Here is a 17,208-nt window from a genome sequence, read left to right on the forward strand (position 1 = left end):
CTGCTTCGTGTGTGGGACAGCAGGTTTTGTGAGGTCTACAAACGTCGCCTAACCGCTAAAGATGCAATGCCATCGTCGGGGCAACGAATGTGGCCATGGCCTTCAAAATTTGTAACTTCTTTAAAAACCTATAGCGCGATACTACTATGGAGATCGCTGTCAAACGAGGAAGTTTGGTATGGAACCACAACAGGGCGCCGAGTGTGAACTTCCTGCAGGAAAGAAGGCCCGTCCGACTACTAACCGGTCGTTTGGGGATGGACCGGTTTTATTGGACACTCACAAGACGAGAACAAGATGTATAGATTGAAGTTGGATTTGGACATTCGATTGTATCTTTAATCATTTATTTCCCGATTGGAGAATAAGGAAACATCATGCTTTATGTCTTTTACCACAGTTGCTTGCCCTTAATGCCGGACAAAGGCATATGTGTGCAGATCTTGTCTAGCTTTAGAGTCCAATCCAGGTGAGATTTAGGCTACAACTTATGACGAACGCGATACCATGGAATCTAAGATTGTAACTTCTAGGCCAAGTAGATGAAACACACTCAAACTAGCAACATCCCTTACACGCCTGAGTGCTCTCAGAGGACGTAAAGATCATGCGATCCGAAGTGCGAAGTTTTGTTGTTGTTTTGGTCCAAGTTTCGTTTCTTTTATCACCACATAATCATTAATTGCCTTGGACAGCATTAGACTTCAAAATTCCTCAAACCTCTATCATAGTACCTAGGCCAGTACGATGACGCGCAGATATCGTTCCGGTTAGCAATGATCACACACCTATTAATGGTCAACGAAAATCCACGCGTCACAGCGCTAATTAGCAGAAGCCTTAGCCCACCACCAACACACACCACGCGGATCCACTTTCCACTTGCCACTCTAATGGCTCAATCCAATCAGAACTTTTACTAGGCTCACACATCAGCTCGTCGGATTGTTCACTCAATAGCTGCCACTCTGGTGTCTATGCAATGCAACTATCGAACAGTTAGCCATGATTTTAATTTAATTAATCGGTCGGCAATATTTTTTTTTCCTCCATTCCTTAGAAAAGTAACGATTGTCACATCCTGAGTTGAAAACCTTGAAACCGACTTGAATGCAAATCGATCGTACGAGACTTTGCTAATGTACACTTCCTACGTTATACGTTGTTTTTGATCACTCAATCACAACAACATCTCGTAGTAGATCACACTACTGGCGTGCTCGGGTTATGTGTTGACTTCTTCCGTTGGATGTTTATTTGATTGTTTGCTGTTCACGATACCTCTCCAGTCTCGAGTCTTAAGAGACCGGTCTGGAGAATTGCCCTGTCTCACAAACACCATTCGCAAGCAAATACATATCGTACGATGATGTTATCACAATGGACGCGACCGCGCACTGCAAGAGCGTTGTACGATAATAGCGAAGTCCACATGAGCATAAAAACTAAAATCCACAAACTTTTGCTGAAAACACACGCTCCGGGTATCGTAACCGCAACCGAAGTGAGCGGAAACGAAGGTCAGATTGATCGGTTGTAAAGTTGGTATACACGCGGGGGTTGTTCACAATCGTACGACTGCTGGCGCAAGACTGACGCGTCCGACACTGACCAATGTGCGTACGGGGCCCCGGGAAAATCAACAACACCGATCGTAACTTCCTCTCTGTCACTCGTACAACCGTGTCCGGCCGCGGGACTAGAGTTATCGGTCATGTTTACTATGGCCTGCGATCGTGAGTGAGCGTTGCAGCTGTTAATGAACTTCTGTCTCTCAGAAGCTGCGTGCATTCGACGAACGGTAACGGAATGGAAATTCACCAGTTGATCAATCGTAACAGTGTATAATCGCGTCTAACGATGCACCCAGCTCGGTGCAGGGTGACAGTTAGCGGTGCCCTTTTTTAACCGGCGCTGTGAGCAAGCACAGCAAGCACGTATTTACATCCGGCAGAAGGTAATCATGGCGGCGTTAACCAACTGTGTGACTAATGGAGAGGAACAGCTTCATCGTGTTGCTGCTCACCGATGAACTCACCGAAATCGAAAGGTATAAACCTCCCGCTTCACTGTTGATAATGATGACTACCGATCACGGCCACCAAAACACAGCTGATACAATGAACCTCAGAATTGATGATCATTCTTGCTTCTCTTGACTTGAACCATCCAACCAACATCGAGGAGCGGACATTAAAATATTTCCAATATTTTGATAATTTTCGTTACACCGGAATGTGTTCTTTAGACCTCACAATCACTGGGCGAGCAAGTTCTTAAATCCCATTCTTTGCTCAGTTCAAATCCTCCCCGAAGAGGACTACGAAGAAGACGGAAATGTTCAGCTCGACTAAGCCTGGCCGTTGACAAACTGTTTGTCAAGCTTCCCATTGACCGGTTCACATTTCCACTACCCCAACTCAGATCGCTTCGCCGTTCATCCATAATGCAGCTGGCGAGAGCATCAGACCCGCCATCAACCGAGCGTTCATGCGTCCAACTGTGGAGACCTTGGGCAAACGCTGGAAGACAACAACACAAAAAACCACCCCTGTCGTATGCAAAAGCGAAACAACAGGAAACGATATTCCACCGCAACGACAAGCACCGGCTGTGAAGCGACGACACACGCTTTATCGGGCATCGCGTTTTTACGTGCATCGTCAAGCCGTGCACAATTCCAATTTCTAGATCACAGAGATGACAGTTTTAAAACGCTTCCATGTACATGTGCCCGGGGTATATGATATTTATTTCGATTATAACTGCCTTGATGGTATCACACCGTCCACGGTTAATTATGGCCCCACGGTTAGAAGGTCAATTGCCAAAAATGCAATTAATAGAGGTGCATTGCTGGAGCACGTGTCAATACGACACTTCTTCATGCAACGACTCATGCGGACACAGGTACTGATCAGAGGCGCGCGGTTTGTTTGAGCACCGAATTGCTTTCTTGTTTATGGTAATCCATTAAATTTAGCCAAAGAAAGGCGACTACTACAACGCACTTTGTGGACGCACTTGAAGCAGGCCAAATAAATAATGTTTCCGAAAATTGACTCTCAAAACATTTGAAAACTAAAGCATATCATCAACATTTTCGATATGCATCGAACGTTGACTTCACAACGACGAAGAAGGTCACGAACGCTAATGCCGATCACCGTCAGGAGGAGGTTCAGTTCAGTGGGCGAATGTGTCTGTCTCAGCTGTGGTGTTAGTTTGTGAGTTTATATAACTTTAGAGCAACCAATTGCTGTAACCCAAGGTGGAGTCTGTGAAGTAAGCATAGCCTTGGAAAAAAGCCCCTCCGTTAGCCTAGACTCAGTGGAAAACGATATGCAGTTTCTTAATCTATTTCATTTTTTCCGAAATTCAATCAACTCATAAATGTTCATACGAAAGCGTCACACTTTCAGCAGGTTTTATAGCAGGTATACTCCCAAATTTGGTGAACCATTATTGTGGAAACACCTATTCTCTGTCGGCCTTTGATAATGAGCACAAAAAGCAACAAACATTTAAAATAATTCAGTTTACGCTTTCACTACATAGCGTGTCGACGGAAGGATTAAAAATGACCAGTTACCATGACATAAGACCATGATAAGACCGTACATAGGTGAATAACACGATAGCACGGGACAACGTTTAGATAATATTAGCTTTTTGTTGTACAGCGCGCGGAATGAAGCGTAGCAATATTAATGATGGGTTGATAGTTGGTAAAACAAAAGCTTGTAAATAAACAAGATCAATTTCATTAATTAGAAACGTTCGCCCTTACCGTGCGCTCCATAATTAAAACAATGAATCATCGACGCTGGAATCATCATCTCAAGAGCGATGAAGGTAGTGCCAATGTAGCCGAACGCGCTGCATGTAACGAGAGATTCATTTCGACGTGACTGTGGTCACGAAGTGTCTCTGAACCATGTTGATTTAAGTGCATCATCTTCTCATCCGCCGAAGCAGTGCATTGGGAGGAATAATGCTTGCGACTGTTTACGTTGTCGCTGTTGTTTCTCTGTGAGGTGCAATGTTTATTGACCAGGAAGGAATACCTAATGGACGCGTGCTTTTGTCGTTGAAGCATTCCGGAAATTGAAATTTTACATACTTTTTAAAGTATAAAATTATTCGAATTTTTCTTAACTTCAACTCAAAGCATTTAAAAGTAAATCATTACCAATGCAAATAAAATCATTCCCATCACCGACTAATTGTGAAACCTCGCTTGAAGGCGTACACAGCTGCGACAAAGTCTATCAGCTTTACGCCTAAATATAGGCACATCGTATAACACGCAGTCAGGTGAAACTCAAGGTAAACTTGATCGACACGACTGTAACGCACGTATAACACCTGCCAGTAACACGTTTTTGAACGTGATTTTGTAGCCCCAGACATGGTGGTAGCCAATTTCAAATTACAAACGTGCCGAAGTTGCGATTTTTTGCACACTTTCTTTACTAATCCATTTTGTTCAGGAGGTGATTCGATTAAAAAAAAGCAATGTGCTGTCGCGTGAGCACTCGGTCCACGATGGTCCTCATTGAAACGGGTTGATAGGGGACAGAAGCGCAACCTTACCCAAACACCAGGCGTGTAGTCAACCCATCCCGAACTTTCCGGAATTTTAACCCTCGCAAAGCCGTGTCCACGGTAAGCTGTCATTATCGTACCAACGCACGGTGCTATAGATGACGGCTTCAATGAAGCAGTAGAAGAAACACCTGTGCTGGCCGCTACTGCTACCCTATCGGCATCAGCAGCAAGACCGGTCGATTAGACCGTTCCGGGCACGTGTTACATTCCGTGGCAATTTTTACTTCCCGTCCAACGTTGTCGGTGCGAAGGAAAACGGAGGAGAAAATCTTCGAACCGGCGACATTCCTCGATAAAGAAAATGGGGGAACGTAGGACACAAAAAATTCCGTCAACCACACCTTCGTTAGGTTTTCTTTTCCATTACTTGCGCTTGTGCTACACAGCCCGGCTTTTGCTAATGGGCGTTTCGTACGGTTTTAAACAAGGTGTCGAAGTTTGATACACTTTGGAATAAGTTTTACCCGTTTGATTGGTTTACTGATGGAGCTCTAGCAGCGTATTGTATCCTTTTTACGAACTGCAAATTACTTACTTCAGAATAGTTTCCTCTTACCGCGATACAAGGAGCTTACTTTTAATGTAATAGTGTACGGTTATTATTACCTGCAAAGAAAGAGAGAAAAGGAGGGAGTTTAGAAACTTTTATTTATTTTTTAATATTTTTTACACTAAAATATTTCTTTTTCTTCTTCCTTGGGACTATAACCTCAAGAGGTCTCGCGGCCAGCCATTTTTTGGCTTTCTGTGACTTGGTTTTACCCCTAAACAAGGTAGACATTCCTGTGTACGGGGAGGCGGTCTGGATGGGATTTGAACTCCGTTTCAGCCCAGTGAAGACAATCCCATCTGTGCCGTTCGCTCGGACTGACTATCCAACTATGCGGTATGAATAAGTCTAGTAAGCCAGAAATGGCAGGCATGACCTATAAAAGGTCGTTAGGCCAAGAAAGAAGAAGAAATCCTGGATAACGTCTTCTTCCTCCCTGGCATTACAACCTCGAGAGGTCTTGGCCTGCCATTTCCGGCTTTCTGTGACTTGATTGTACCCGTAAGCAAATTAGTCAGCCCTACGTACGGAGAGGCGGTCTGGATGGGATTTAAACCCCGGTCCTGCCGTGTGAAGACCAGCGCCGTTATCGCCTCTGGCACCAGGCCGCCCCATCATGGATAATCAAAATGCAAATCTCTGTCACCATTTTCAGTTTCTCTTGCAATGATAAATGTTATCGCAAAACCAACGACAATAGCGATTGATTTACATCACACGCTAGTACGATTTCAAGCGGAAATTTGATGTTAAACAGCCGTGAAATTAGTCCATTATAGCGTCTTGTTCAACACATCCATGTACAGATAATTGAAGAAAAAGGGAATGGCATGACAACCGACGACAAAACGATTGCAAAACCCGTCGTTTTGTTCAACAATTAAGTAATAAAGTGGAAAATTTTAACTAGCAGTAAAGAATTTTTACTAGGAACTATTTACTGTGTAAAAAGATCGTTGAACAACAATAAAACAACGGACTGATCTACCTACAACTAAATAGAGAAATAAACACAAAACGAAACAAACCATTCCCGATTGGACGTTAAATCAGTTAATGAATTGTTTCAGATTTTACGACCACGTACCACAAACACACCATTGATAAGACTTCAAAAAGCGTACAAACAAGAGAAGATGCAAACAAAAAATCTGAAAGGTCAATTACGTCAATTTGTCGCGAATTCAAGCATTCATCATCTCTCGTTTTAAAATACTATTATCAAGAGAAGAAGAGACCACACAAAAACATTGACTATTTGACTTGTCACAGCAGTATCACTACTCTGCTGAAGGTGCTACGCAAACCATTACAAATGTCGGGCGGACTACACTTACTCGTGACAAAGCGGTGATTGAACTTAAATTTAAGTTCATCTTCAACCCTCTCGTTCAATTCTTGTTGTGCTATCCCCCGCAAAGGCCACCCGCCGCGTACTAACACCGATGGACATGTGTCAATAATTTGTTGTCACCGTTGCGCGCTGCGTTTTTGCACCGTAAGAAGTTAGATCATTCGGTGGAGCGATGTGCATGGTCTTTGTGTTCCTTCCAGTTCTGTTTATTTCCATCGTGTCACCATATGTCTGTCTGTTTGGTTATGCTTGGTAAGGTTCTACTCGGGTTTATTTTTTATTTTTGTTTGCCTCGCAACAGCAATCTGTGCACCATTCCAATGATGAGTGGACCTCGGTACTTAAATAGCAGCTGGTGGTAGGTAGCTTCTTGCACCATAGCGAAGGGCTTCAGGTTTAAGTGGATCAATTTACGATGCTAAAAAGATGAACCCTCGGCACGGCAACAGCACAAACAAAGCCGTCAAGCTATCCGCACCGTACTGCTACTACTACTACAGTCTCCTCACGGTAGAAAGATGTCAATGCAATTAACCGTGTTGAAACGAGGCATTGCTTGTCATAACTGGTTGCACTTGCACTTATGTGCGTCGGGAGTACACACACACCCCACCTAGAATTGCACGGAACGATGGAATGGAAAACATCAACAACTAAGAGCTATTCTGGAGGGAATTAGCTTCTTTGTGCAACGCCCGGACATATGGACCTGGGATGAGAGGGTGACAAATCTTAACAAATCTGCTGAAAGGATGCAGCAACAGCGTAATAGTAAGACTATTTTCCAGATTTCCGATTTCCTTTTTTCCGCAAGTTTAGTGCGCATTGCTTTACAGTGAGTCACCCGGAGCTCAGGATTATTACGTCTTCCAGAGCTGACGTTTCAGTAAACCCCAACACAACCGAACCGCACGAAATGCCTCCCTTTATGGAGGGTTGTTATTATGCTGTGCTCGAGACGCGCAGAATGCATTGAACTCCTGCTCTCCCGTACGTTGGCGTAGCCCTTTCAAGGACAAACCTCAAATGTCATTCGCACCGCAAAAGCGACCGATGCCCAAAGACCTGTTTCACCGTGTACGGAAAGGACCAGCACATAGCAGAAACAGGAGATACACTCTTGCAGCATGAAAGGGGTTACCGTCCATCCGTACATTTCGAGTCCGCGACCAAATTGGCTTTTGTTTATTGGAAGAAGCTTTATCATACTAAAGTTCAACCACCTTAGCAAAAATGTCTGATTCCGCTTGCGCTGGGAAACACTCCCTCCTGTCAGCTGTGTGCATACATACCTCTCGCTGTAAATGGTAACCTGCTTTTTGTCCTTGAACTTGAAGCTGTCTGCGCAATACTACGAGAGCCGTAATCCGTTTACTCTTCGCCACCCCTGAAAGGCTACGCGCCAAATGACGCCGCCCGATCGGCCCGCGATATAAACAGAACCACCACACTTCAATGTCACCAAACCGTGTTACATGCCAGTTTTGGCTAAAACAGCAAACCCGTTACTTGCGGGAGGGTGTTGCTTTGCCGGTAGTTACCAAAAACGGTTCGTTTCTTGTGCTACACGTGCACATCTCTGAGGCCGGCGGTGGCGTTGGCGTGCATCTCGTGCGGAAGAAATAGCAAGAGGTGCGACCAAGAAACCGGTGCGGAAATGAATTTGTTTACAAACAACAATTGAAGCCGCCATGCTGCTGGTGCATGGTTGAAGAAGTATCACACATAGATGAAGCGACGCAGTAGGAGACAGTGGTGGATAGTTCGGTTTTGTGGAGCACAGACAAGCGAAGTCTTGATCCTTGATCAGGACAATTGTATCATGCTGTGACGTATTCCAATATGTGTCAGACTAAAAGACAGTAAGCGTGGTCTTTGTGACTTACTTAGCTTAAACAAGATAGCCTTTTACGATTCAAAAATACTATACAAGCTGTGCTTTCCAAGAAAAGAAACCAACTGGTAGCAATTGTGCTGGTAGATAAATTAAATGTCACTCTAAGTTAACATGTAGAACAAACACGATCCAACATCCAAGCTCAAAATAGAATGCAATGGCCATTCGCGTTCATGGGGATTTCCGTCAGCGGAGATAAGTATTGCTCGGTACAAGGGCCGAATGCTGATCAGATGCTCATTAACAAAGAAAGCGGAACGGAAGATTGTCATTTGATTTGCGTCTTACAATTCGACTCGAATAGCTGCTGGCCAAATGATTGTGCAATGGGCAATACCGATGTGTACGAGTATTTGAGGTTAGATACTTGGGAATTGAGATGATGCTCCTTGTTTCATAGCACACCCACTAACATCGAAATATTAGTCGGAAGATTTATTATTTATTTAAGATCGGATTTATGTTCTTACAACTTTGTCCCCGTTGAAGTCTTTAGAGTCTGAAGCTGTCAGAGAAATACGTTGAATTGTGTTATCATTTCCAACCCAAAAATTGATAACATTTAAGAACTAGCAAAGGACCAGAGAATCATCCAACGATCCTCTCTTTTAATTCCATCATATCCAGAGGAGCGTCATTGTTGGCAAACATCCCAAGCATCGAACGCAAACTAGGTCGTTATACCACTCGAGGATAAGCATCCCACCACTGTTGTGCTCATTTTTATCTGACTTCTAGGCTTTCGAAGACATGTTATCGTACGACAGACAACATCATCGCGAATCGATAGCGAAAAGAGGTCGTTTGTCTAAAAGATTGGATGACAGATGGCTCGCAGTTTCTTCACCAGTTGGCATGCATGGCACGGCGAATCGGTAATCTGTGCGAGTCATGCACAAGATAAGATTTCTTGTTATCACTTTCATGGAGCGAAAAACAAACACTGTTGCACATAGCGCATTATGATTTTCCCAACACACAAAGCGCATAGAGTCGAAAACACCGCATGTTTGCACAAGGCGGCTCCAGAAAGACCTTGACTGACTGCCGCATTCTTCTTCCACTTCTGTTGACATTGCGCTGCGCTGGGTGAGGGCACACAACATTTACGACCCCCTCGTATGCTTGTGCAGCATACCCCACCGTCAGCGGCCGAGACAGATTAGAATTCCATGACGGGGGACCCGCCGTTCGATTATCGGTGCGCCCTACAACAATACGTCGGTATGGCAAAGTTCGTCGTCCCATGGATGAACCCCGCCAACTCCGAACAAATAATCCCAAACAAACGTCGAGCAGTGCAGCCACGAGCACTGATTAAACCAGTGATGCGATGCGAAAAGGGGGCATAACCTCCCGGAGGTACTGAGTAATGCCTGATGGCTGATGCTGGTACGGCGCAAAGTTACATCAGCTGATAGACCAAAAGCATCCAGCAGAAGATGCATTGCCCGTAGTACCGTATCTTGGCCCGGCATTTCGAAACGTACATTCTTTGTCGTCTTGTCGATGGCCATCATGCGATCTAGAACGCAAACGTCACGCCGGGGCACGGTGACTTAAGTAGGACGCCGTGACACGAATCAAAACAACAAAACTCGCTGGGACTAGGTCAATGTTTGCCGTTGGTCAGGTTTTGAATTCGTGGCGATGATGAAAACACCTCTCGGAAACGATGTCACCGGCAGCCCCACACCGAGAGCCACGCACACACCCATGAAAATGGTCATTTCATTTTCCTTTGCTTGATAACCTTGAACGGTCCTGCCAATCCATCCGGTCGCAGTTAAATTTGGTGGTGGCGTAAAGCTGTTTGGTGGAAATGGTTGACTCTTACGCCTGAAATTAGTAGCACGCGTAGCACCATTGTCCTTCAGATGAAAAATTGCGCTTTCCACCGGCGCCCGGGGATATATGTTCTGGAAAATATTGTTCAGAAATAGGTCAAGGTATGCGTTATCAGCACACAAATCCCCGATTATTCCTCTCTCTCTCACCGTATCCGTTTTCCGTTTCATTTCCACTTGCTGATAATAGAGTGAAGCATGAAAATTTAGCACATGCCTCACGAGGTTCTATTTTTTGGAACAGCTGAACTAGTCTAGCGTGACTAGAGCAGAAACGGTTCTAACAGCTTCGATTCATGACAGAAAAACGTAGTCATCAAAACATACAGCCAAACTACATTTAAGGCACGTGTTTTTCTCATTTACATGCTTACATTTTTTCTCATTTGTCTCGATGTTTCTACCACTTTCCAACCCCGCACCAGCTACTACTGAACATTCATTGAAAGAATTTCTCACTCGACTCGTAACGTGTACAGTAAGTCCAAAAGGGATCAATTGTAGGTTAATCAGATGTTAATGCCTTCGTACACCACACGTTGAGCAACCCCCCGTCTAATTCAGGGTCAACGCCGGAAGCCCGAGTTTTTCTACTCCTTGGCTGCTTACCTTAAGCACTCCACATAGCAAGAAGAAATTATGTGACCTTTCTACTTAATGAGCTTCTTACCAATAAATTACTATCCACACATACACCAAACAGCGCAAAAAGTGAACAGCACGGGCGCGGACCAAACTTCTGCCATGTCTTCAAGGATGGTAAGAAATACACTCAAGGGTTGTTTTACTATACAGAGAATTAGCATAAATTTCTCCTTCCATGCTTGTGGTTAATATTTAAAGTACTGCTTAAAATGTACATATCTACAGCATAACAATCTACTAAACTGGCTGTTGGTTAATACTTTCACGAATGCACCTTGTTACATAGGTTCAAGCAATCACCTTCGACTAAATATTCTGAATACCTGAGAGGCATTTTTCCTTTGCCCTCTACGGCAATATATCCTGAAGTCCTTGACATCGTCTTACAAGAATGATCCAATATTCGTTATCGGGTAAAAATTCAAAGTTGTATTATACAGGTGAATAGAGGCGCCAAGAGTACTTGCAGACCAATAGCAAAGGACTGGATATCGAATCCCATCTGGAACTTTTACCCGAAGCAAGGACTGGATATATAACTACGAAGTTTTACATAAGTCTAGCAAGCCATTATATTCTCGATGACTCAGCCGGTCGTCTAAGAAAGGAGATGAAGGCCTAGCGAGTCCCAAGAGGAGCCAAACCAAGAGCAAGGAACAGACAACACTGACCAAATATCACCAAAATTAATGAAATGAGAGAAACTCTCAAAAGGAACGTTCGCGGGTTCGATCGTAGATTTGATTGATTATGATTTGAAAATTGGTATTTTGTCTACCGTCTTACTCACGGAAACCATGCAGCTCACGATCCACGATCTATAGGCAGAGTCACAGTAGTGACGGCTTATTGCCATATTTACAAGCCATACGCTCACATACAAGCGTTTGCGTATCGTCTGGGGAATGCAAATTTACTGCCGGTCTAGGCATAACACTGTGATAGACATGCGCAAGTAAGACATACCCGTACCGTACCCTTCCCGTCATCAATTTGGTCTAGGGTGAGGGTAACGGATCGGATGGGCGGGCATTATGGAAATACGCTCCAATGACACCGGAGCACAATAACAACGCCAGTCAACGCGCCAACCGAGATCATCCGATTCGGCCACTACTGCGCGACCTAAGCACGGGCAGTCTGGCTGGAACCGGGAAGTCGTGCTTGTGCCCAATATGGAAACACAATCGGGTAGATTATAAACGCGCCAACAGTGTGAGGTATCTGAGTCTCTGAGGGATGCAATAAAGTAATGCACAAACGATCACATCGGCCGGCCGGCCAGGGTGCATTCGTCGTACCTGGGGTGTAATGATTTAAGCGAAACAGATTCGCAATGGCAAGAACACCCCTTTCTTTGTGACAAAAGTGTAAGCAAATGCAATGGACCAAACAAAGAGTCAGTGCAGTCGATGGAACTTACTGCGGAAATGACCTACATTCAACGTGAGCTATCTTTCCGCTTGACGGGCGATTCTCAGACGTGTAAATATACTGCAGGACAGTTTGGTTGCTTTAAACCATTTCTAAAAGCGCCTGGGCTGAATCTTAAGAGCTTAAGTGATCAATTCAAGTTGATGCCACACCGGCCATGCCTTCTTAGGGAGCAGCGTTTCTTTCGCGAATGTGTTCCAAGTTCACAATGCCACAGAGCCAGACCCACATCAAAGTGATGACATTTATTGAATAATCTTTGTGCCATTAGGGCCAACTAACGTCATACCTCGACCGGAACGGTGGCATGACCGAAAAAAAGTTATGGCCAGACCTGACAATTGGTACAAACCACTGCAACTCAAGATCAAGCGCGATCGTGGAACGGTTCCATAATCGGACTCCGTAAGAGGCAATGTGATGCGGTAGGCTCCGCTGACGGAGAGCAAAGCAAGAGAGCACTAGGCTTTAATGTTGCATCGGTTGCATCGGTCGTTTCCCGTCATCACACCAGGCGTGTGGAGCCCAGCCAGCCAGCCAGCCTGCTTGGGGAACGGCAATTTTTCGATATTACCGCACTCGCTCGTAAATCGGCCGCGTAACTAACAGTCGTTCGCTTTCTCTCTGCAAATGTGACTACGAAGAAAGGAAAAAAAATATCAACAGCTCGATTCCATCCAAAGGGTAAAGCGCCAAAAGCGAACCGGAGAGTCAGCAGAGTCAAAGGAAGGGGAGTAATTGCAAAACGGGCGTTTGCTCCGATTCCAAATTGCATATCCAAGGGTAGGAGGCCAGCCAGCGCAGTTAGACTGTGAGGCTACGTAACGCGAATCGGTCAACTACATCGAAGTCTTCTTAGGCGGTACATTAGGAAAATGGCTCCCCTTCGCTTCGTTGGAGCGTTCCAGTGGCCTGCTAACCATGGCATACTCGGGTGGCTCGATGTAAATGTCGACATCGTGGGAGGTTTATGCTGCGGAGGGATGGATGTGGAGTGTTTGTTGTTTCCATCTCCAGTGCCGCGCCCCACACCACCATCACTGTTCACACCATACTGAAGTTGCAGCATTGGCGAATATGATCACACGATCGTATTATGTCATCGGTGAGGGAGACGCACACTGGGGCCATAATAAGTTGGAATGAAGTTTGCAATACAAAAAAAAATGCAATGAATGGCTAATTTTGTAGAACAGGTGCATTGTCGAAGGCTTGAATGCTATTAGTTATAACTGGAATAATACGTGAATGCATAATAGCAATTCACAGGGACAGCAGCAACAGTAAGGCACAGCTGTCAAGCCCGTAAACTGTTAAGATGAATTTACAGGGGATTTCAGACGACAGCGCAACATCATCAGCAGATAATAAACCAGATAATATAATCAGATATCCAAAATCTCACATTCCAGATATTTGTCACAATACGTCCTTATCTACACGGTCATAACCGTTTTCATAAAAATATTTTAAAAAGTTTGTTGAATTATTATAAGCAAAAAAGCCTCTAATTTTCCATATGAACTACAAATTGAGAAGTGCATTGCAAATTCTTTCAAGACTTGCTGCTTTATTAAGCTTTATAGAGGACTTAGACCACAGGGGACATCTTTGCGTCTTGTAACCAAGAAAATCTGTCAATCTAAAATGAAATAGCTGTTGACAGATAATTGGCTTTTCTTCATCTTTGTAACAAATAACCGTTTATACGATTATGATGTTTTTGTGGTTTACTCACAAAGTCCTTCACGAAAACATTCTCAATTTTCATGAACCATGAAACCAAACTGATCATACAAACTATGTAAACTTAATTTGAAATTCATCAATATGCTTACATTCAATATCTCATCTCCGATCACTGATGACGTTACGGTGACGTTTGGTCAACCGGCGTTAAACTATTCCCTAACTATGGATCCGCATTCAAGTGTACTATAAAACTAGTGCCGTTTAGTGTCACCCGTATTCATTCGTTCACTGCCATGTCACAGATGCGGATCATCATTGCTCAACTGCTCGCAGTAGCAGTTCTGGTGAGTATTGCTTGTTCGGGATTTTTCGTTGCAAAGCAGCTATTTCTACTCTTATTTCTTTTACACTACAAAAACTCAAGACTCAACCGTTGCTAGCGGCACCCATATTCTGGTTTCTTCCGTGGAGCTTCCCTTCCCTTTCTACCACCACCACCTCCTCAACATCCGGGACGTCATCCGGCTCATCGAGTGGCGCTTCGAATTCTTCCAACGTGTCGGTAGCAATCGGAAACCGCGTCAATACTTCGACCGGTCTAGACGATTACGGTACGAACATAACGAACGTTCAGATAAACGTCAACCGTATGCGAAGAGCTGTCACCGATGAGGATTTGGTCCGGCTTGAGCGTAGACTGGCCCGTCAGACCGCCAATAATGGTACGGCGAGTGAATCGATAATTACAATCGGTGAGCATACGATACGGCTACCGTCAAACATATCCAACCTCACCGTCAACACGTATCTTATAAACGGAATCCCACAAGATACTATGAAGCTGCCAGATACGGGTACTATGGTCATAAGTACCACCGAATCGTCATCTCCATTACTTACGGCTTACAGTATTTTTAAGAATTTTTTATCATCATTCTTCGGCAAACAAATGCCACAAGGATAGAGCTGGGAGCAGTCGAGAAATCTAGCCATGGAACCAGCAATTTTCTTCAGCCTTGAAGGACCTGAGAAGTGTTTGTGCATATAAATTGCATTATCATACTAACGTTATCTGAAAATACATTTTAATGGTACCCAGGCCCAAAAACAGGCGACAGCAAAAACTTCTCACAACACACATCGGGTGTTCCACCATCTTCTGGTTCTAATCTATTTCCAATCGTCCGCTTGTCGTACACAGCACGCAAGCAAGAAGCAACACTAAACCGGGATGCAACAATAAAGTAGAAGAATTTGCAAAGCCGGTCACCACGCTCACCAGGAACAACATGGGTGCAGGTGACGAAGCTGTGTGTTCAAAACAAACATCGACGACGATCCCAGGGCTAACATACGTGTTGACGTACAAGCGCACATCGTTGCAGAGTTAGGGAAAGCATTAGCGCACAACCGCACAGCGACACGCGGATGCGCTGCTATATTTAGGTGACACGTTACTATTTTTCACTTTTTCGAAAAGAAGGAAGCGAATGCGAGCACTGCGGCGATTCGTACAGTGTATTGACGATCTTCTAAGTGATCCACCGTGGGAGAAAGCGAATGTGTGCTTGAAAAGCGAGTAGCATCGCTATGCACTGAATGAAATCGAAACTTGGTTGGTTTTGTTTTGAGCTACAAATAATAAACAGAAAAGGGCTTTAGATTAGTAAACCTTGGTAAAAAAGCCAAAGAACAAAGCTCGTATTTTTAGAACACATTTTTCCTGCAGAAAGAAAGGTAGACTGGCACGGAAAAGGTAGCGCGTCAAGACATCGGGTAAGATGGAACTGATCGTTCCTTATTTGGTAGTAGCCAAGGGAGGAACGGTGACGACCCTCACCACAACTATCCAAGCGGAAACTCGTCTGACAACCATCAATCACTCGCATCACATCTCGCGGATGATGACCTCTGAGCCAAATCAATGAACAAAACAACTCCAGGCAGCGCGGTAGTAGCGCGGCGTTAACCACACACTTGAGTTAAGTGATGCCAATTAAATTCAGTTTTACTGCCGCGTGACGAGACTAGACGACGAAGGAACTGTTCCCCGAACACTAGCGCTGAAAGTTGCGACTAGCCGCACAGAACTTATCCACAACACCGCACTGGATGGATTGCTGCTGCTCTGCGCTTAAAACTGTGTGTGTGTCTTGGCTTTGGCTGCGGTTTGGGATGATAATTTGCCTCCAGCGGCATACAGTCACGGAAGCGGTACGGAGTCAGTTTGGTACAGACGTTGATTGGTGATGCAGCCTCCACAGGGAGACCACATCAATTGGCGGAACAAACTAGTATTGGGCGTGATAGAGGAGATCGACGACAAATCAATTAAAATTATGTCATTCACGGTTGGCAGTGATAACGCAATGTAACGCTATCAAGTCTGTAATAGAAAAAATGATGTACCTAGTACTTTTAACTTTGTAGAATATCTCTTGCAAGATATATTGTAAGTTTTTCAAACCTCTTACTCTGTCACATACTCTTACTGAACCTCCGTTACGGGTTTGGAACATTCTCCATAACCTTCAAATCGAACGACGACAAGGTCACGCGGACAATACACTCGCGTCTATTGACTTGAGCTCTTGTTTACTCAATTGATAATTTTCACACACACTTCACGGAGGGTGCGTGGTTGGAGCAGACGGCAAAGCAGCACTTGTATTCCATATCTGTCAAATTTTAGGGATTGGTAACGCCATGTTCACCTATTGGAGGTTTCCAAGTTTGGTCATTGCATCGATGGCACTTACCTAAAATCAGGTAACCAAAAATATAGACCGTACTTTAAGAAGGCTCTTTAGTGTTTTGGGGCATACGGTAGAATGAGTCATAGTATGATAATGAGGAAGTAATAGTCGTTTTCTTTAGACGTCTAAGCAATATCAAGTTAACCGACTTGAAAAGTATGACATGTATAGAGTGTCTTTATATAAATATTTCCAAAATACAGTCAAACTGCTGCACGCTTTTGCCCTCCATTAGGCACAATACTTAAATAATGTGAATGTAGGCAATTTTGAATATAAATAATTAAAATACCAACACGAACGCGCCGAACAGTGCCCGGCGTGCTGCAGTGCTGAGCCGTGCCAGTGTTGTGGTACTAAATTATAATTAACTACGAACACGTGTATCCTCCGCTTCCATTAGCCATATATTTTGCTTTCAA

The 17,208-nt window shown here is 44.3% G+C and overlaps 2 protein-coding genes across 4 annotated transcripts in view; one reads left to right on the forward strand and one right to left on the reverse strand.

Annotated features, from left to right (window-relative positions):
- LOC118504643 (protein fem-1 homolog CG6966) overlaps positions 1-17,208 on the reverse strand; it is a 47,174-nt gene that overhangs the window by 6,548 nt on the left and 23,418 nt on the right. The window contains exon 1 of one of the 3 annotated variants that reach the window (XM_036039394.1): positions 1,461-1,606. The exons of 1 other annotated variant lie outside the window; for it this stretch is intronic. The gene's annotated coding sequence lies outside the window, so the exon portion shown is untranslated. Of the gene's footprint in view, positions 1-1,460; positions 1,607-17,208 lie in introns of those variants that run through there. One more of the 3 variants, XM_036039395.1, reaches the window with a different exon arrangement.
- Positions 10,674-15,723, forward strand: LOC118504648. Its single transcript, XM_036039405.1, has 2 exons — positions 10,674-14,374; positions 14,455-15,723. Exons 1-2 carry the CDS (start codon positions 14,324-14,326, stop codon positions 14,992-14,994), a joined length of 591 nt encoding a protein of 196 aa, XP_035895298.1. The 5' UTR covers positions 10,674-14,323; the 3' UTR covers positions 14,995-15,723.

Source organism: Anopheles stephensi, chromosome 2, assembly GCF_013141755.1.
Source record: "Anopheles stephensi strain Indian chromosome 2, UCI_ANSTEP_V1.0, whole genome shotgun sequence".
Taxonomy (NCBI): domain Eukaryota; kingdom Metazoa; phylum Arthropoda; class Insecta; order Diptera; family Culicidae; genus Anopheles; species Anopheles stephensi.